The sequence below is a fragment of the Bos grunniens genome, chromosome 13, assembly GCF_055505025.1.
Source record: "Bos grunniens cultivar Pamir isolate PY7600 chromosome 13, Bosgru_T2T1.0, whole genome shotgun sequence".
In the NCBI taxonomy this organism is placed as follows: Eukaryota; Metazoa; Chordata; class Mammalia; order Artiodactyla; family Bovidae; genus Bos; species Bos grunniens.
The window spans coordinates 20,336,690-20,356,399 of NC_141177.1; the positions used below are offsets into that span (position 1 = coordinate 20,336,690).

The 19,710-nt window shown below is 50.6% G+C and overlaps 2 protein-coding genes and 1 long non-coding RNA gene across 7 annotated transcripts in view; 1 reads left to right on the forward strand and 2 right to left on the reverse strand.

Annotated features, from left to right (window-relative positions):
• The window catches only part of CHMP4B (charged multivesicular body protein 4B), a 44,396-nt gene extending 43,364 nt beyond the window's left edge, over positions 1-1,032 (reverse strand). Inside the window, exon 1 of the mRNA XM_086332317.1 lies at positions 707-1,032. Within this exon, the coding sequence (XP_086188443.1) occupies positions 707-896 (190 nt within the window). The 5' untranslated portion in view covers positions 897-1,032. The remainder of the gene's footprint in view (positions 1-706) is intronic.
• LOC147360373 (uncharacterized) lies at positions 428-3,836 on the forward strand. Its single transcript, XR_015139125.1, has 2 exons — positions 428-611; positions 2,579-3,836. It is a non-coding gene; the product is annotated as an uncharacterized LOC147360373 (long non-coding RNA).
• A 9,040-nt stretch (positions 3,837-12,876) lies between these two features.
• The window catches only part of ZNF341 (zinc finger protein 341), a 40,187-nt gene continuing 33,353 nt past the window's right edge, over positions 12,877-19,710 (reverse strand). For all 5 annotated transcript variants that reach the window (XR_015139124.1, XM_086332313.1, XM_086332316.1 and 2 more), the window contains 5 exons: positions 19,608-19,704; positions 17,896-18,028; positions 16,130-16,241; positions 15,824-15,894; positions 12,877-14,098 (listed from right to left, as the gene is read on the reverse strand). Coding sequence is in view for 4 of the 5 variants with exons in the window: in XM_086332313.1 (XP_086188439.1) it covers positions 13,569-14,098; positions 15,824-15,894; positions 16,130-16,241; positions 17,896-18,028; positions 19,608-19,704 (943 nt within the window). In the remaining variant the exon portion in view is untranslated. The remainder of the gene's footprint in view (positions 14,099-15,823; positions 15,895-16,129; positions 16,242-17,895; positions 18,029-19,607; positions 19,705-19,710) is intronic.

Here is a 19,710-nt window from a genome sequence, read left to right on the forward strand (position 1 = left end):
CAACAAGAAGTGAATCACAAGAGCTGGAAGGCACTTTAGGCCTACAGAGGGCAAACCCTGGCTGATGGATGGGGGAAATGAGGCTCAAGAAGAAAAGTAACTTGCTCAAGTTCACTCAGCAAGTGAACAGAACTGGAACCAGGGAGTCTCTTCTCCCCCAGTTCCCTTTCCTCTCCATTTAGGCTTCTCAAGGAGAATTCCGAGTCAGGAGATGGGGAGAGACCAGGGACAGCTCATGGACTCCACAGAGGAATCGGGAGAGAGCAGGGGTGGGACCAGGAAGGACACAAGTGTTGGCATGGAGGGCTGAAAGGCGCCAAGGAGGCGACGGCAGTATCTGCGAAGGGGCGGGGGGGGGGGGGGGTGGGTGAGGGCAGGCAAGAGGGAGGAGGAAAAGGCGGAAGAGAAAGAACAGAGTGCAAGCGGAAGAAGAGGAAGAAGAGCTGTGAAATTAGGGTCTGAAGGGGCCTGGCAGAGTGCGGAGAGCCTGAGACGAGAGGGCTGGAATGACAGTGTGATGATGCAGGAGTCCAAGGCTCCGGGAGACACTGAAGGCAATCGGATGGGGAGGGGTCCCGGAACCAGAAAGGCAAGGAAGGGAGTCTGACAAGGTAAGAAAGAGTTCCAGGATCCGAGCAAACACTGGAGCAAGTCTGACGAAGGTGGAGTCCGGCCAAGGGAGTCTGAGGGGGCCCGGCCGACTCACCGCGCTTGTTTTTAGTGCCGTGCTTCTTGGCAGCCGTCAGCTCCTGCTCGATCTTCTTCTCCAGGAATTCCTGCTTCTTACTTAGCATCTCCTCTGTGTCCCGAAGCCTCTGGATGGCCTCCTGGGGGGTCGGGCCGCCCTTGCCGGCCTTACCCCCTCCAGCCCCGAACAGCTTCCCGAACACCGACATGGTTGCTGCTAGCCGCGCCGGCCTACGCCGTCCGCTCCGGCTCGGCTCGGCTCGGGCGCCCGCTCCTCTCCCCGCCGCTCCCTGCCGTCGCAGGCCTCTCCTCCACCTCCGCCCCGCAGCTGGGCCCGGCCGCGCCACCTCCCACAGGCCCCCACGCCCGGCCCGGCAGGCGTCAGGGAAACACGCCGCTGACTACAACTCCCGGTGGGCAACGCGCCGGCCGTGCTTCAAAGCTAATGGAAGGAGGCGCGCTGCATGCCGGGAGGCTATAGTCTTCCGGCTGAAGACACTCGGCGGCGCGTCTTTTTGGTCTAGCTAGGATCAAAGGGCGGGGTGGCATGCTGGGAAATGTAGTCTCCTTGCAACTAATTTTGTTGGGAGGGGGTAGAAAAATAGGAAGAAAAGTAAGAATATTTTATAAAACAGTAATTAACGTTATGCACTTTCTATGATCCAAGCATTGTGAAGTGCTTTACTTGGATTATCACATTTAATTATCACAAGCTTGTGTGAGATAATACTCTTACTATTTTCAGTTCAGTTCAGTTCAGTCGCTTAGTCTCTTTGCGACCCCATGAAGGGCAGCACACCAGGCCTCCCTGTCCATCACCAACTCCCGGAGGCCACCCAAACCCATGTCCATTGTGTCGGTGATGCCATCCAACCGTCTCATCCTCTGTCGTACCCTTCTCCTGCCCTCAATCTTTCCCAGCATCAGGGTCTTTTCAAATGAATCAGCTCTCCGCATCAGGTGGCCAAAGTATTGGGATTTCAGCTTCAACATCAGTCCCTCCAATGAACACCCAGGACTGATCTCCTTTAGGACTTACTATTTTGTAGGTGGGTAACAGTGTTGGCACCCCACTCTAGTACTCTTGCCTGGAAAATCCCATGGACGGAGGAGCCTGGTAGGCCGCACTCTATGGGGTCACTAAGAGTCGGACACGACTGAGTGACTTCACTTTCACTTTTCACTTTCATGCATTGGAGAAGGAAATGGCAACCTACTCCAGTGTTCTTGCCTGGAGAGTCCCAGGGACGGGGGAGCCTGGTGGGCTGCCATCTACGGGGTCACACAGAGTTGGACACGACTGAAGCAACTTAGCAGCAGCAGCAGCAGCAAGACTCACATTTCCCTGATGCCTCAGTAGTAAAGAATCCACCTGCTAAACAACAGACAAGGCCGATCACTGGTTAGAGAAGATCCCCTGGAGGAGGAAATGGCAACCTACTCTAGCATTCTTGCCTGGAGAATCCCATGGACAGAAGATCCTGGTGGGCTACGGTCCAAGGAGTTCGCAAACATTTGGGTACAACTTAGCAACTGAACAGCAACAACCAAGACTCAGAAATTGAGTGACTGACTAGTTTAACTTACTAGCCATGTCTTCACGTATGCTGTTCCTCTACCTGCAATGCCTTTCTATGCTTTATTCACCTAAGTGATTCTTTGAAACCTAGTAGAGGCTAACAGCAAAGCTGGACTGCAAAGGTTCAGAACCCTCCTTGAATACTTACTTGGACACTTTACCTCCCTTCCTCTGTGTGCGTGCCTTTCCAAAACTGTTAACTGGAGATAACAACAGGACCACCTCTGAGCTTGTGTAAGATAGGGTGTGTTAGATGCTTACTTAGCATAGGCCTAGCACAGTACATGCTCAGAAATGTGTATTTTATTCTAGGTCATCATTATGCTGCTGCTGCTGCTACTAAGTCGCTTCAGTCGTGTCTGACTCTGTGCGACCCCAGAGATGGCAGCCCACCAGGCTCCCCCGTCCCTGGGATTCTCCAGGCAAGAACACTGGAGTGGGTTGCCATTTCCTTCTCTAATGCATGAAAGTGAAAAGTGAAAGTGAAGTCGCTCAGTCGTGTCCGACTCTTCGTGAACCCATGGACTGCAGCCTACAGGCTCCTCTGTCCATGGGATTTGCCAGGCAAGAGTACTGTTATGCACAATAGCAATTAAACCAGAAGAAGACTCAAAACTTTCAAAAGTAGCAGAAGTATTGAGGGTTGTTTTTATTTTTTTTGCCCATTCATTACAAAGGCCAACTGGTTATGGGTTCACATATCATTGTTTTCCTCTGTCTGTTGCTGTCAAGAATCACTTCTCTGTGTATTAGCAGTGAGTCTAGTAGCCAATATTTCCCTCAAGCCCACCAATCTAATTTGCTGCTTCCAGTCTTTTGCATTAGTAAACCAGTTCTGAGTAAACCTGTTCTGAATGAGGAACTGAAGTGCTCGCCTATGAAGAAAAACTTCTTTTTTTTTTTTTAATCACTTGCTGGACTCTGTTGCCTAGGAACAGAGTTTCAGATAAATGAGAGCTTAATGGAACTTCTCCTCTATTATTTCACATATGAGTCTTGTCTCCTCCCCAGACTATTATCTACATATAGACAAAAACAAGCTTTGAATGTGGTCCTTGATGTTTTGTTGCTGTAATCTGCTACAACCCCAGCCTCCACCTACAGGTAACTATTCCCAGAGGATGAGAAAGTCCATCTCACCCAACTTTCTAGGTTGGAAACACTTTTTCAAATGTAAGAGACATGCTAGAATTGTCAAGAATTCTCAGCAACATAAATTGTGAAACATAAGCCAGACTTGAGTTTGTTTTGTAATTGAGACATTGCAGTATTTTAACGAGCTTTGCCAGTTGTAAAGAATCTGCCAGCAATTCAGGTGACATGGGTTTGATCCCTGGGTCTGGAAGATCCCCTGCAGAAGGAAATGGCAACACACTCGAGTATTCTTGCCTGGGAAACCCCAGGGACAGAGGAGCCTAGTGGGCTACAGTGCATCAGGTCACAAAAGAGTCAGACACTATTGAGCGACTAAACAACAACGACAATATTTTTATCAAAATAAAAAACAGAAACAGGGAAGTTTCCGTCAAGTCATCTAATGAGTAGAGCAACCCCTCCATATCTAAGCAATCAGCCTCTCCCCTCTTAGCTAAGTCATGCTGTAACCAGACACACAGGTAGCAAACACTTGCTGGGTTTGAGCCATGACCCAGAGAATATATGAACGAGCAGACTCTGTAGACCTCACCACCACCAGTCTCATATTGCTGTGGGGAAAACCATGGATGCTATCAGAGCCCCTCATGTCATAACTCTGGGAGCCCAGAAAAACATCTTGGGGATATGATAGCAGAACACTTAATCTTTAATACCAACCACAATCAATTGGTGTGGGTCACTCAGGTTATTGGGTTGAGAAGAAGTCTGAGTCTGCTTCAGGATATTTTGTAAAAATATGCTGAGATCAATTCATTATGTCTGCCTAGTGTGTTTGAGATGGGAGGTGGTGACATGGGCAAGGTAGCTGCCATCATGGCTGAGGATTCAGCTGCCTTGGTAGAGATTCTCAGGGCAATACTGGGCTTCCCTAGTCTTCATTTTTTCTGGTCTCTGGTCTCTTGGGCAAATGCATAGCTTTTTCAAACTGAGGCCGACTGTTATTGATCTCAGAGGGAGAGCAGTGAGCAGTGAGCAGTCCTGAAGAGAGATCTTAGTTCCCTGCCCAGAAACTGAACTGGGTAACCTGGATGAAAACCCAGGAATCCTATCCATTAGACCACCAGGGACTAGAGGCTAGAAGCAAAGGGCCCTAACTCTTTACCAAGCTTGAAAGCAAGACTATTTCAAGGAGGCAAAAAACTGTGAAAATAGGAAAGTTTATTATTAGAGACATAGCATAACATGTGGGAGAGCGCACAGAGAAACAGTTTGTTTAAGACAGAAGCAAGGCAGAAATACGTACCCAGAGAGAAAGGATATGGGCCTTCTCTCCAAAGAGGAGGAGCACAGTAAGTCAGAAGCTAGGCAGGTACATACACCCACAGGTGTCCGGAACGAGGAGCGCAGTAAAAAGGTCATTTAAATCACTCATATAGGGAAGGTCCCTGGTGGTCCAGTGGCTAAGATTCTGTGCTCCCAATGCAGGGAGCGTAAGTTGGATCCCTGATCAGGGAACTAGATCCCACATTGCCATAACTAAGAGTACGCATGCCGTAACTAAAGATCATGGCATGCCACAATGTAGACCCGGCACAGCCAAATAAATATTCAAGTCACTTATATAAGACGGTGCTTCAAGGTCTTTGTTTACATTTGGCCAATTATCTTGTTTCCTTCTTCACACCTAACTGGTTGACGCACCCTCCCCAAGATGCATACACAAATTTTCTCTAAGATGTATCCTACCTCAAAACACTTTGGGCACATGTCCACATTTATTATGGGTGGGATTGCCTCCCTTTTCAACCCCCCAAAAGCCTTCCTGCGCATGTGCAGATAGGGAAGTCTTCTTTGACCTCAGGAGTGGGCACTCTATCTCTACTTAAGCAAAGCTCAGCTTCTGACACTAGCTTTGTCCTTGGAGTGTCTGGCTGAGAACAAACTTTGAATTTAACTCTGCTTAACAAACACCAACTGTCCAGCCCAGGGGCCCATCCACCTCCTACCTCAGTATTAGCTCATTAAGAACTATGTGAAAAGAATGGGCCACCTGACTTGCAATCACTTGAATAGCTTGCATATATTATGCTAACTGAAAGAAATTAGACACAAAAGCCTGCGTGATTCCATTTACACAAAGTAGAAAAACAGGCAAAGCAAAACCTACACTTGGCCTTTTCAAGATGGCCACCAGAGATAGAGCCATCCTCCTTCCATGCCCCTCTCCGGGCTCCTTTGTTGGAACCTCTGACCTACGGTGACATTGTGTGTCTGGTGCATAAGGCCCTGGATCTCACAGACCAGAGGGACACACATTCCCATGCCTCGTGCTGGCGACACTGTCTCCCTGAGGGTCTCTGCCTTCAGCCTCGGAGCCCACCTTTTAGTCCCATGTTCTGGATGCCTGCGCTGGCCCTCAGTGCTCCTGAAGCTCCCGAACGTCCCATGACCAGTGGCAGCTCTTGGGTCATTAATATTCACGCCGAATGATGCCTTGGCAGCCACTCTGCCAAGCAGGTTGCCCTGTGGGTCTCCTTCCCGAAGAGAATCTGTTTTAAAGTTCAAGTGTACATTCCTCAATTCAGAGTGGGAGTCAAGCGACCGCTATGGTGAGCTGCCAGCGTGGTTTCAGGTGGTTCGGGGGGACTAGGTGCCCATGAATAACAATGTGAGGGAGTCAGATTTAGGTCAGGGTTTTTTTTTGGGGGGTCTGGGATTGCTCTTTGAAAATATCTTCAGCACAAGAAAAAAAACAATTTGTGACTACGTATGGTGACATATACTGCGGATGGTGACTGCAGCCATGAAATTAAAAGATTATTGCTCCTTAGAAGAAAAGCTATGACGAACCTAGACAGCGTATTAAAAAGCAGAGACATCACTTTGCTGACAAAGATCCGTCTAGTCAAAGTTATGTTTTTCCCAGTAGTCATGTATGGATGTGAGAGTTGGACCATAAAGAAGATGGAGCACCGGAGACTTGATGCCTTTGAATTGTGGTGCTGAAGAAGACTCTTGAGAGTCCCTTGGACTGCAAGGAGATCAAACCAGTCAATCCTAAAGGAAATCAGTCCTGAATATTCATTGGAAGGACTGGTGCTGAAGCTGAAACTCCAATACTTTGGCCACCTGCTGCAAAGAGCCAACTCATTAGAAAAGACCCTGATGCTGGGAAAGACTGAGGCAGGATGAGAAGGAGGCGACAGAGTATGAGATGGTTGGATGGCATCACCAACCATGAAAGTCAGGGAAGCCAACCCCCAAACTCCTCCTTCCCCAGTGAATATTCCACCCCTTCACTTGTAGGCCCCTCGTAACCAGATTGCCAAAGAGGCTTAGGGCAGCAGTTCTTCACCTGTCTGCCCCCTCTGCCTCTGAGAGTATATTTTTGCTTAAATAAACTTTCACTTTACTTTCTTAACTTCTCTGCTTGTCTCCGAATTCTTTCCCAACAAAGAACCTCAGGCTCGCCGGAGTCACTATGATCCTTCAGGTCAGGAGAGCTGGATCTGAACTTAGTGAGCCTGAGAAGACCCTTCCCCTCTCTGGGCTTCAGTTCACTCTCTGTGATTCAACACAATGAAGTTGGGCCTTGACCTCCTGCCTCAGCTTCTGTGACGAACCATACGCCAGCCACCCTTGGCCAGTCAAGGGGGTCACCCCCACCCCTGATGCAGAACTGCTAAACTCCGTGACACCAACCCCCTCCAGGTCCTGAGAACCCGCAGGGCACTTGCTGGCAACCCTGGGGGTTGGGAGCATCTGCAGCTGCTACTGTCACTCCCTCCTCCCCAGGGGTGATAAAATCAGTCCAACCGGTTCTCCTGGGCCAGGCAGGATACCTGCTCTGTCAACTGAGACTTCCAAGCCACCGCCTTTTCATTTGTCCCAGATATTCTCAGCTCCCTTTTAAGACAAAGGAAAGAGCCCTTCATATCAGACATTACCTCCCAGCTCTCTCTCAGCCTACATGGAGGATTCTTACTGGGGAAACTTGGCCTCTGTGAGGTGGGAGGAGGGGATTGTGGAGGGGACCTTGTTTTCTCAGAGTATCTCAACAAATATTGATCAAGCAATTCCAGGGAAGTTCTGGGCACTGTAGATATACCAGTGAACAAAACAGACAAAAGTCCTTGAACTTGTGGGCTTCTAATGAGGGGAACAGACAATAAAGGAATGTCTAATATAATGTCAAAGATGAATAAAAATGAAGCAGGGTAAGGGACCAGAGAATAATGGGAGTGGGTGGGGTTTATTTTAAACAGATTGGCCAGGGAAGACCTCTCTGCAGAAATGACTTTCGGACAACAGTGAATAGAGGGAAGGAGCCAGCTATAGGAAAATCTGGGGAAAGAGCATTCTAGAAAGAGGCCCCAAGGCAGAAACTGTTAGGGGAAGCACACTGACTGAAACCACTCACTCTGGCCAGGCACCATAGTAACCATTTGCATGAGTTGTTTTATGACAGGAGGTGCTGATAAGGAACACGGAACTAATAAGCCACCACCAACTGGAGAGTTGTCACTCTGCTTATTTAACTTATATGCAGAGTACATCATGAGAAACTCTGGGCTGGAGGAAGCACAAGCTGGAATCAAGATTGCCAGGAGAAATATCAATAACCTCAGATATGCAGATGACACCACCCTTAGGCAGACAGTGAAGAGGAACTAAAAAGCCTCTTGATGAAAGTGAAAGAGGAGAGTGAACAAGTTGACTTAAAGCTCAACATTCAGAAAACGAAGATCATGGCATCTGGTCCCATCAATTCATGGGAAATAGATGGGGGAACAGTGGAAACAGTGTTAGACTTTATTTTTCTGGGCTCCAAAATCACTACAGATGGTGACTGCAGCCATGAAATTAAAAGATGCTTACTCCTTGGAAAGAAAGTTATGACCAACATAGACAGCATATTGAAAAGCAGAGACATTACTTTGCCAACAAAGGTCCGTCTAGTCAAGGCTATGGTTTTTCCAGTGGTCATGTATGGATGTGAGAGTTGGACTGTGAAGAAAGTTGAGTGCTGAAGAATTGATGCTTTTGAACTGTGGTGTTGGAGAAGAGTCTTGAGAGTCCCTTGGACTGCAAGGAGATCCAACCAGTCCATTCTGAAGGAGATCAGCCCTGGGATTTCTTTGGAAGGAATGATGCTAAAGCTGAAACTCCAGTACTTTGGCCACCTCATGCGAAGAGTTGACTCATTGGAAAAGACTCTGATGCTGGGAGGGATTGGGGGCAAGAGGAGAAGGGGACGACAGAGGATGAGATGGCTGGATGGCATCACCGACTCGATGAACATGAGTTTGAGTAGACTCCGGGAGTTGGTGATGGACAGGGAGGCTGCAATTCACGGGGTCGCAAAGAGTCAGACACGACTGAGCAAATGAACTGAACTGAACCGGAGAGTTCAGGAAAGATCAAAAGGAGACACCGCATGTCCGACCATATCCCAGAATCCTTCTCTCTGGCATCTATCTAGGCTGAACAAGGCGTGCACCACCAGGAAGGGCTCTGAGTCAGAACGATTGGCTAAAGACAACCTGGAAATGAATCCCATCATAAAATCCGAGATTGCAAGTGGCAAAGCTGTTCTCCTGGGTTCCCTTACCCTACTGCTCTCCACCCGGGAGTCCTTTCCCAATAAAATCTCTTGTTTTGTCAGCACATGTGTCTCCTTGGACAATTCATTTCCGAGTGTTAGACAAGAGCCCAGTTTTTGGGCCCTGGAAGGGGTCCACCTTCCTGCAACAAAACCAGTTTATATGAGAGAGGAACAGCTAGAGGGCAGGTGTGGCTGGAGTGGAGTGAAAGAAGAAGAGTGGTAGGGGACAAGGTCTGCATCATAGAACCTGGAAATCTACAGGGAAAACCATAGAGTTCATTCTGGATGGGATTGGAAGCCATTGGAGGGTTTTCAACAGGAAAGCGCCATAATCTGATCAGGCTCTAGAAAGATCACTTGGGCTCTTGTGGTCAAACTGGTGGGGATCGTGGTGGGGAAAGAGAGAAAGCAGATGATGCCAGAGAGAAGGCTGATGATACAGTCATCCATGCAGGAGAGGCTGGTGGCCTGGAGAGGATAGTGTGGCTGAGCTCTGATTGGAGCCTCAGAGAAGTGGTTCTAAAAATAATCATCTCATCAGAGCTGGCAAGACCTTTAGAAATCCTCAGACTAGGCAGGAGCTCTGGAGTCTATCAGTCCTAGACTGGAGACCCAGCTCTACACATTCCAGCAGTGAGTCCTTGGGCAAGCTGCTATACCTCTCTGAGCCTTTGTTTCCCCACCTGTAAAATGGATATGACAGGAGAGCTTGCTTCCAAGGGGTGTCTTAAGGACTCCAGTAACATGCAAATAAGGTACAGAGCACAGGGTGTGGCGCTTAGTAACCAGTCAGTAAAGCCATGACTGAACTCCCCACGTTTATTGATAGAGAAACTGAGGGTAGCTCTGGCTTAGAGAAAACTGGAAGAGGAAGAAAGATTTCCAGGGTTCCTCAAAGTCACATGTGTGTGTGCTTAGTCGTCTAGTCGTGTCTGACTCTTTTTGACCCCATGGACTGTAGCCCGCAAGGCTCCTCTGTCCACGGAATTCTCCAGGCAAGAATACTGGAGTGGGTTGCCATTCCCTCCTCCAGGGGATCTTTCCAACTCAGGGATCAAACCTAGGTCTCCTGCATTGCAGGCAGATTCTTTACATCTGAGCCACCAGGGTCAAAGTCATATACCCAGAGTCTATAAATAAGATGAATGAGTAAAGTGGGCCAGGAACATGAAAAATCATGTGGCCCTGCCTGGCCATCTTGCTTTTCCACTTTTGAGACACATGTAACATAAGTGCTCACCTGAAAGGGTGAGCTCCACTTGACTGCTGCCCCTTAGGGCCAGATACCCCATTTTTCTTTTCTTTTCTTTTTTTGGCTGTGCTTTGCAGCTTGAGGGCTCTTAGTTCCCCAACCAGGGATTGAACCCACATCCTCAGCAGTGAAAGTGCAGAGTCCGTTAACCAGTGGGTTTCAGGGGAATTCCCTCCCATTTTTTAAAAGAACTCAGAAACTTGGATTTTTATGTAAAATCTCCCAAATTTAAATTATATTTTCTAATCACTTCTGGAGTACAGGAATGCAGTAAATTTTTATATTATTTGTCTTGCTGTTGGCTAGGCCTCCTACATAATGTTGAAGTCATGACAGCAGGCACCGTGGTCTTGTTCCTGACACAGAGGGAATGCCTCTTACTTTTCATGATTGTAGGTCTCGAATTTCATAACATTTTTTCCAAACACTGTGAAAGTCAAAGTCTATCAGCCTTTAGGCTGCCAGTTTGTGATCTCTGTTTTAGCTCAATTTTCTGAGTTGCAACAAAAATCTCATTGGGTAGGTGCTATTAATAGCATTCTTCCCATTTGACATATGAGGACCCCAAGGTTCAGAGAGGTGAAGTAACTTGCCAGTTACACAGCTGGGAAGAGGCAGCGCCAGGATTCAAACCCAGATCTGCCTGATGCCACAATCTGGATTTGACAACCCTGGATGCCAAGGTTAGTTCCTCTTTCTACTACACCCTGTCCTACAGAAGCTCTGTTATCAACTTTGAGTGACCCTTGACCGTGGGCCTTCCCCTCTCTGGGCCCGTCTCCCATATGCCAACCTAGGACAGATTTAGCTACGAGAACCCCAATATTGCCCCAGCCTCCTCACCTGCAGTCCAACTCCACATCTTTTAAGTATTAGACCTGATCTTAATATGGCCCTTGTTTGGGGGCCTGGCTCTGCCACTTACTGCTGTGTGACTTGGGGCTGCTTAACCTTGCCTCATCCTAGCTGTAAAATGTGATTAAAAGTAGCACTCACCTTAAAGTGCTTAGGGCACACCAGGCATGATGTAAGTGCCTAGTCAACTTTAGTCCTCATGATTATTGATAAGTGCATGCGTGCGTACATTGACAGGAAAAAAAGAGAAGTATAATTAAACAGTTGTATTAAGATGGAGATGTGGTTGTTCACATTTTTTACTATAACTGTTACAATTTTTTTTTAAATGTTTAATGCCACCCATGATGCTTTCATTATAGAGAATAGAGAATATATTCATTGTAGAGAGTAAAATTCCTTAAGCCAACATCCAAGGCTCTCTCTGATTTGACATTGACCCATATTTCAATTGACCCATCAGTAGAGCAGAGTGGCTAAGCATACATGGAAGCAGGCCCCCCAGCTTGAATCCCAACTCTGACTTCCTGTGTGTGTTTGGGCACAAAACTCTGCCTCTCTGGACCTTTGTTACCTCATCTGTGAAATAAGGAAAGTGACAATTCTCACCTGATGGGGCTGAACTGATGTGACACAGAAGGGTTACAACACAGCTTCCATCACATGGAGGTTTGAAGCAATTAGTGATTATCGTGACTGACCCATTTCCCCCAAATCTCTGTCACCCTGGACCACACACCAGCCCCAGGCCTCAATCACTGTCACACCTCAATGTCTTTGCTCATGCCCTGCTCTGCCTGACATGCCTTCTTCTATCTACCCATACATCAAACACTCTGTGTCAAAGGCTACTTCCTCCTCTGAGACTTCCTGTCCCCACCAGTCCCTCCCCTGGCCCTTCTGACGGCTGGGCCAGGTACACTTACTGCCCTCACCCCCTCTGCTGTGCAAGGCTGCCTCACTCATCCCTCCCACCGCATCACACCCTCTCCTGAGGATGTGGGGAAGTCAGCCCTGCTCTGAGCTCCAGCCGCAGGCCCACACACAGATGTCTGAGGGATGTCCTCTTCAGGGAAACTCCGTGATTAGATTGTGCCCAACAGTCGTCTTGAATCCCGTCCTGTCTCATCTCGAGCCTCAGAGGCCTCTCCTGCACCTGAGGCAATGTGGCCCAGCAAGCTGGTGGTGAAGATAAATAAGAAAGCACCGGTCAAGGCCCCTTTTCTCCCCCCTGCCTCCCAGGGAGCCTGGTGTGCTTGCCCCCTGCTAGCTGGAGACGGGGAAGGCAATGCTGGACGCGAGGGTGAAGTGAAGCTGCTCAGTCGTGTCCGACTCTTTGAGACCCCATGGAGCCCTACCAGGGTCCCTACCCGGATCCTCTGTCCATGGGACTTTCCAGGCAATAGTACTGGAGTGGATTGCCATTTCCTTCTCCAGGGGATCTTCCCGACCCAGGGATCGAACCCAGGTCTCCCGCATTGTAGACAGACGCTTTACTGTCTAAGCCACCAGGGAAGATGGTTCTCTGGCTCTGGTTAGAGTTTCTGATCACAGAGGGTTTTAGGCTAAGACCCAGGATTCTGCGTTTTCAAAAGTGAGTTATAAACCCCTTCCTCAGGGGGGTTTCCATGGGTCATGATCTAAAATAACTGTTCTGGATGCATCAAACCTCTCTGTGGCTATTGGGGCAGGATAGTTGTGAGTGAGGAGCCAAGGGACCCCTCAGCCCCTACATGCTTTGGAGGGGGCGCTGCTGCCACCTAGGAGCTAAGAAATAAACTGCCAAAGGTAGGGCCTGAGTCACTTTTGATAAAAAAACATTTATTGAGCACTTGTTCAGTGCTGAGCACTATGCCAAATTCTTTGCACACTTCATCATACTGGATCCTGATGACAGCCCTATGAGGTAGTACTGTCATAAGCCCCATTGTACAGACACGGAATGTGGGGCTCGGAGAGGGGAAGTGACTTACCCAAGGTCACACAGCAAGTAAGTGTCAGTGCTTGGATCTGAAGCCAGATCTGGCTGATAGCTCCACTCTAACCATGACACTCAAGTGCCTCCTACATGCCTACATTACAGAGTCATCTGAGGATGCTGGGAGGAACTGCATGTGAAAAGGTTCACCAGATAAGGGCTCTAACCATCTCAGGCCTCAGCAGCTTAGTTAGAGGCTGCCCCTTGGCAGCCTAGAGGAAGGGTGGATGGGACGGCCCCGTCTTCCCTCTTAGGCAGCCCGACCACCAGCCTGGACCAGCCAGACCCTGGGCCGCTCAGGCTCAGCTGCCTCGGATCCCAGAATGGTGCAGGGCTTCCCAGCAGGACAGGGGACACAGAGAGGCGGCCTTGGGCCGGGGTTTACAGATGGTGTTCCAAAAGGACTTTGACCAATGGCTCACTTCCACTGGGAAGGCTCTCTGGTCTGCTCCCAGTGGCTCTGGACCTAAAGATGAGCATCAGGCAGGACGCAGGAGCAAACATCATGGGCCCATCACTCCGAGGCCTGGATGTAGACAGGCACAGCGAGCATGGCACACGAGCCCTCAGCCCCTGCCTGCAGCTCTGCCAGCGCCAGGTTGGAGCCCAGGCCCTCGGCATGCCCAGGCACTACCAGTTCAGGTTCGCCCCCCACCGTACCCCCCACTACGATAGACAGCACGGCATCTGGCTCTGAGAAGGGCGGCTTGCCTGGGGCGGCCTCGGGCATGGGCCCGGCCCCTGTGTCCTTCAGCTCCTCCAGCCCGAGCGGGTCAGGCAGGGGGGTCACCACCTTGTGCCCACCGCCGCTGCCGCTGCGGGGGGCTGCCCGCCTCCGGGGGGGCCGCCGGGCTTGCAGGTCCTTGTCCTTTTGGGGGCCGAGGCGGCAGCGGTGGTCCTTGAGGTATTTGTGGCGGGAAAAGCCCTTGGCGCAGCCAGCGCAGCGGAACTTGTAGTTTCCCGTGTGGGCACGCTGGTGCTCAGCGAGGTGGGCGCGGCGGCTGAAGGACTTACTGCACAGGGCGCACTTGTGGAGCTTCATGCCTGGGGAGAGAGGGGAAGGCCGTGAGAGGCGCCCAGACTCTTCACCCTACACGGCTGCCTCGGCACTTGGGAGTAAAACCCGGTTTCTCAGCTTGCCCTGTGAGCAGGGGTGTGACCTGGGCCCTGCTCCCACCAGTTGTAGCTCCCACCTTCCCCCCCACTTCTCCTGTGCTAGCCTCCTGCCTCTGAGCCTCTCCGTGTGCTCTTTCCCTCTGCCGGAACAGCAAGCTCAGCCCCCACACTGTGGCTGACTTTGCCAGGTCGCCATCATCTCTCCCCTCTCTGGCTGGCCTGCCTCACCCTGGCCCCCTCACACCACTCACTCCCCACAGAGCACCTAGAGAGGTCTTGGTAAAACTCCTCCACGACACTCCCCTGCTCCAGACCCTCCAGTGATTCCTCAAGTTTCCCACGGAGCTGCGTGTGGCTGACCAGCCCCTTCTCCTCTCAGCCCCTTCCACTCCTCTCACTTGCTCTCTGAGCTCTAGGCCCCCTGCCCACCGTTCCTCATCTCAAACACTCCCCAATCTCTTCCCTGCCTCAAGGCTTCACCCCTGCTGTTCCCTCACCCTGGAAGCCATTTCCTGGCTCTTTTCATCTCTCAGACTCAGCTTTTCTGTCACGTCCTCCAAGAAGTCCTCCCTGACACCCACTTCTTTTATTCTCTGCCCTCTCACTCTGCTTATTTCCATCTTTGAACTCAGCATATTTTAGTGTAATATACTTATCTGTTTGCTGTTCATTTTTTATCTCTGCCACTAAATGCTAAGCTTCCCAGGAAAGTGGGGTGTGGCTCTGCCTGGCTCCCTCATGGCACCCCCAGTGCCTGACACGTGGTAGATTCTCAGCTATCACTCACTGGGTCAATCACTGGTGCCTCCATGTCCACTGTGAAGTCAACTCCATCCCACACACAGCTTGTGCCACGGCCCCCTCAGTTTCCCTAGAATGCTGGCTCAGAGAGGGGGCAGAAACTTGCCTGAGGTCACCCAGCAGGACAGTGGTAATGCCAAGAATCCAACCTAGCCTCTTTGTCTCTAAATCCTCAATCTACTCTCCCAGATTTCAAACTAGATCCTTTCTGGAAACCAGTGGCTGTTCATCAGGGGTGACTTTACTACCCAGGGATTTCTTGGCTTGTCTCCTGGAGGCAGAAATGCTGCTAAACAATCTACAGTGCCCAGGGCAGATATCCACGACAAAGAATTATCCAAAAGAGCAATAGTGCTGACACTGAGAAACTGTGTTCCAGAGCAAATGGTACATGGATGTGGGAAGCCGGCCAAGCTGCTCCAGGGCAGCAGCAATCTTATGGGGAGCTCCGTGGAGCCCCTTGGAAACTGAGGAGTGACGTGAAGACCCCTACTCCACATCCCAGCTGCCCTTCTCTGCTGAGGGGACCAAGGAACCCGTCTGGCCTTATCTTGGACCCACTGAGAATCGGATCTCCCTCCCACATGACCCCATCTCTATCACAGTGGGTGCTTCTCTGATACAGTCATCTCATGAGTCAGCTCCCTTCTCCACCTGGAGGCTGTGGCTGACTCACCTCTGTGCACCCTGAGGACCCAAACGTAGGCGGGGCTCATGGGAGCAAGAGTCTGCTGGCTAGAAGGTGTCAGGCAGGGATACCAAGTCTCATGAGACATGCCCGCTCTTTCCAGGGTCCTGCCCAGGGGGCTCGAGCTGAACCAGACTTTCCCAGCAGGTGCAGGAGCAACTTACCGGAGTGAGAGAGGATATGAGCCTTCAGCTTGTCTGGCCGATTGAACTCCTTACTGCAGCCCGTGTGTGTCCTAGAACCCCAAACACTGGTCAGGGGAGCGCGCTAAGCCCAGGCCTCTCCTGTTGGCCACTCTGCTAGCCCTCATACCCTGGGGGCTGGGCAGGGAAGCAGGGCGGGAAGTGAGGCAGCCAGGCAGGACCCGGGACAGGACAAAAGGGGAGTGGGCCTCACGCCCTCAGCCCCGGCCCCCTTCCACCCCACAGCTGGTAAACCTGCCCCTCCTACCCAGGGTCGTCTCTACTCACGAGAAGGGGCATTTGTATTTCTTGAATGGCTCATGGATCAACATGTGTCTCTTCAGTTTGTCCTTGCGGTTGAATGCAGACTCGCACACTGAGCATTTGTAGGGCTTCTCACCTGCAGGAGGAAACCCCGTTGGGGGGACCCAGGGTGCCCTGAGAGGGAGTCTGAATTTGGGGCACAGGGGTCCCCACCAGATGGCAGCAACTCCTTTAGAGAGGTGGCCTGGGGAAGACCTCTCTCTCCTTCCTCAGGACTTTGCTTTGCCAAGGAGACGAGGGGGCTGCTTCAGTTAGGAGGGGCAGGAAAGGCCTCTCCGATGAGACAACACCTGAGGTGAGCCCTGAGGTGGTGAAGGAGTGAGCCCGGCAGACACTGGGAGTGAGTCCAGGCAGGAGGAGAGGCAGGGTGCGGGGTGTGTCTGAGGAACAAAGTGGAAGGAGCAGGGAAGGGAACATGAGGCAGAAGAGGAAGTCAAGGCAGCTAGGCCCGACAGGGAGGGCCTGAAAGCCAAGGTTTCTACTCTGAGCCGAATGAGAAGCCACAGCGGGGCCGAACGGAGGAGGGCCAGGATCTGATCGCGGTAGGAGAGCAGACTGAGGGCGGTGTGGGCTCAGGCAGGAAGGAGGCTGGTACAAGAAATGGGAAGTGGCCAAGCAACAGGTGATGCTGAGAAAGCAGAACCGGCAGCCCTTGCCAATGGACTGGCTGTGGGGCAGGAGAGGAAGAGAGTCAAGGATGAGCCTGAGGCACGGGTGACAAGGCGGACGGTCCTGACGTTTACTGAAATGGGGTCCGACGGGAAGGGAGAAAGTGAAAAATGAAAGTGAAAGTTGCTCAGTCGTGTCCAACTCTTTGTGACCCCATGGACTTCTCCAGGCCAGAATACTGGAGTGGGGTAGCCTTTTCCCTTCTCCAGGGGATCTTCCCAACCCAGAGATCGAACCCAGGTCTCCTGCATTGCAGGCGGGTTCTTTACCAGCTGAGTCACAAGGGAAGCCCACAGGAGGGGACGATTACATCTTATCTGATTGAATCCTCACAACAAACCATAAGGTAAGTCCTTGATCAGAAAACTGAGGTTCATGGTGTACACTTAGCGTTTGGGGGAACTAAGATTCCATAGCTCAGCAGTATGGCCCACTTGAGTCACCCCAAATCGTCTGCTGCAGATTTCATGGGTGGGGCTGGTGGGGGTGGGGCATGGAGAGCAGCTCTCATCTGACAGGGGTCGGGGGTCACAACCTGCCCTTTGGAAGAGGTCTATGATTGGGCTGTTTTATTTCCTGCCATTATTTCCTCTCTGTCCTCCTCTCTAAGATGAATAAGTACTTTTGAAAAATGCCAATCCAATGACTGAGGTAATTCTGATCATTACAACGGAACAGTCTGTAGTCATTAAAAAGGTTAAGGTGTGGGAAGGAATTCTGTATCGAGAACAGCAGGCCCAGTCCCAGGGGCTCAGAGTGGTCTCAAGGGGATGATTCCTAGAGGCAGAGCCAGGAGTCCCTCCACCAGCCTCCATAGGCTCGTCTCTACTACAGTGTTGGTGGGAACCTCTTGTTCCCTTGAGATGGCAGATGGGTAGGGGGCCAGGAAGGAGATGGGGTGGGGAATGAAGAGAAGGAAGGGGTTGGGCAGGAGGATGCTGAGGAAGCAGGCTGAAGGAGCTGGGAAGGAAGGCCAGAGGGGGATGGAAAGGGGAGCTGAAAAGGTGTCTAGGGGAGGGAGTTGGGGATTGAGCAGAAGTTGCCGGGGGGCGGGTACCCACCTGAGTGGATGTGAGCATGCAGTTTGAGGTAGTGCTCCCGCCGGAAGAACTTCTTGCACACCTGGCACTTGAACCTGCCCCCGCTGCCGTGGGTGGGCAGATGACGCCGCAGGTACCGTTCACAAGGAAATACCTGGCAGGACAAAGGAGTTGGCGTCAGGTCTGACTCACCACTCGCACCACATTACGAGCTCAAGGGGCCCCTCATTACCAGCTCTTATGGAAACACCATTCTTTCTGCCCACTAGGGGTCAAGGCTCACAGGGCCCAGCTTAGTCATTAGAAGCTCATGGCTCCCACTACTCACCCATAAGACCAGTCAAGACAGGCTGGCTCAGCTTCTGCCCACGCTGTTGTTTCTACCCAGAGAGACTTTCTCTCTTAGCAGGACAAACTCCTACTCAACCTTTAAGACCCAACTCAGGTCACTGCTTCCATGAAGCCCTCCGTGACTTCTCAATGCCACACATTCAATGCCTCGAAAGTCCACCCACACTTTTAAAGTTAGCATCTAACCTATTTGAATAACAGCTCTTTGCTCACACAAGATCTCCCAGAGGGCAGAGAGGAGCTCTCATTTCCCAGCACAGGGCCTGAGTTAAATGACTGACAAGCAGGGGAATGAATGAAGAAATGAACACGTAACTGAAGAAATAAATGGAAAGGTAAAAAAAAGCCAGAAAACACGGAAGCCAAATTCTTCTTCCTCCCCAGGCATAGGAAGGGTACTCATTCATTTTTTCATTCATCTGATACAGATTCGTGGTCAAGGACACAGACCTAACTACTTACTCACTCCATTATCTCCTAGCTGGATGATCTTTCAGTGCCTTAGTTTCCCTGTCTGTAAAATAGTATGCCAGCCTCCTAGGGTTAAATGAGTCAGTTTCAGATAGAATGCTCAGAACCACATCTGGCACAGGGTTCTTGCTAATTCATGATACCTTTTATTCAGACCACAAATTCCAAATCCCCAAATTAGGCTGTAAAATTAGAAACATGTACAATGAGGCCGAAGTGAAACCAGGACTGTCTGTCCTGGGAAATCTGCCATGAAAGGTGGTAAGAAAATGAGAAGAACAAAGAAACCAGTTAGATACACCAGGGGGTGCAATCAGCAAAATCCAGACTTCAGGCAACTCCACAGGACCAAAGGCCCAGCTTCTTCAACAAACACATTTAAAGAAAAAAAAAAAGAGCACTGATGGGGCAATCTGTAGATTAATAGAAACTTTGGTCGGATCAGTCAATCACAGTATATGGACCTGATTCAAACAAACTCGACAAAAATTATGTTTTGGGGAAAAGTGAAAAATGGAACCCTGACTGGATTTTTGATGGGTGTGAACGGCTTTAGTGAGAGATTCCAGATCCACTGTAAAAAAGGAACTGGTAATAACCAGGATAATAAGATGTCAGGAAGTTGAAGGCTGCTGTTTGCATGCTGGGCCTGGGCCCAGGAGAGTCCTCACTCCACAGCCTGGCCGGCCCGCCTGGCCCCAATAGCAACCCCGGGCCAGCCAGGGTGGGTGACCAACTCGTAAGACAGGCCAGGTAGAGCTCTCACCCCTCAAGAAGAAGTGCTGTCTGCAGAGATAACCCCAAGCTTGGCCTGCACGTGCTGAGGCAGGAGAGGAGGAGACAGTGGGGTCTTCGCTCCACCACCTCTTGCCCCCTACTTTCATCTCGCCAGAAAGGGCAGGGGTCCCCACCTTTTGGCAGTGCGGGCAGGGGAAGTTGTGAGTGGCGGTCTGCAGGTGATGGTCCAGCGCTTCAGGTGTGGAGTACTTGTTGACGCATTTGACACACCTAAAA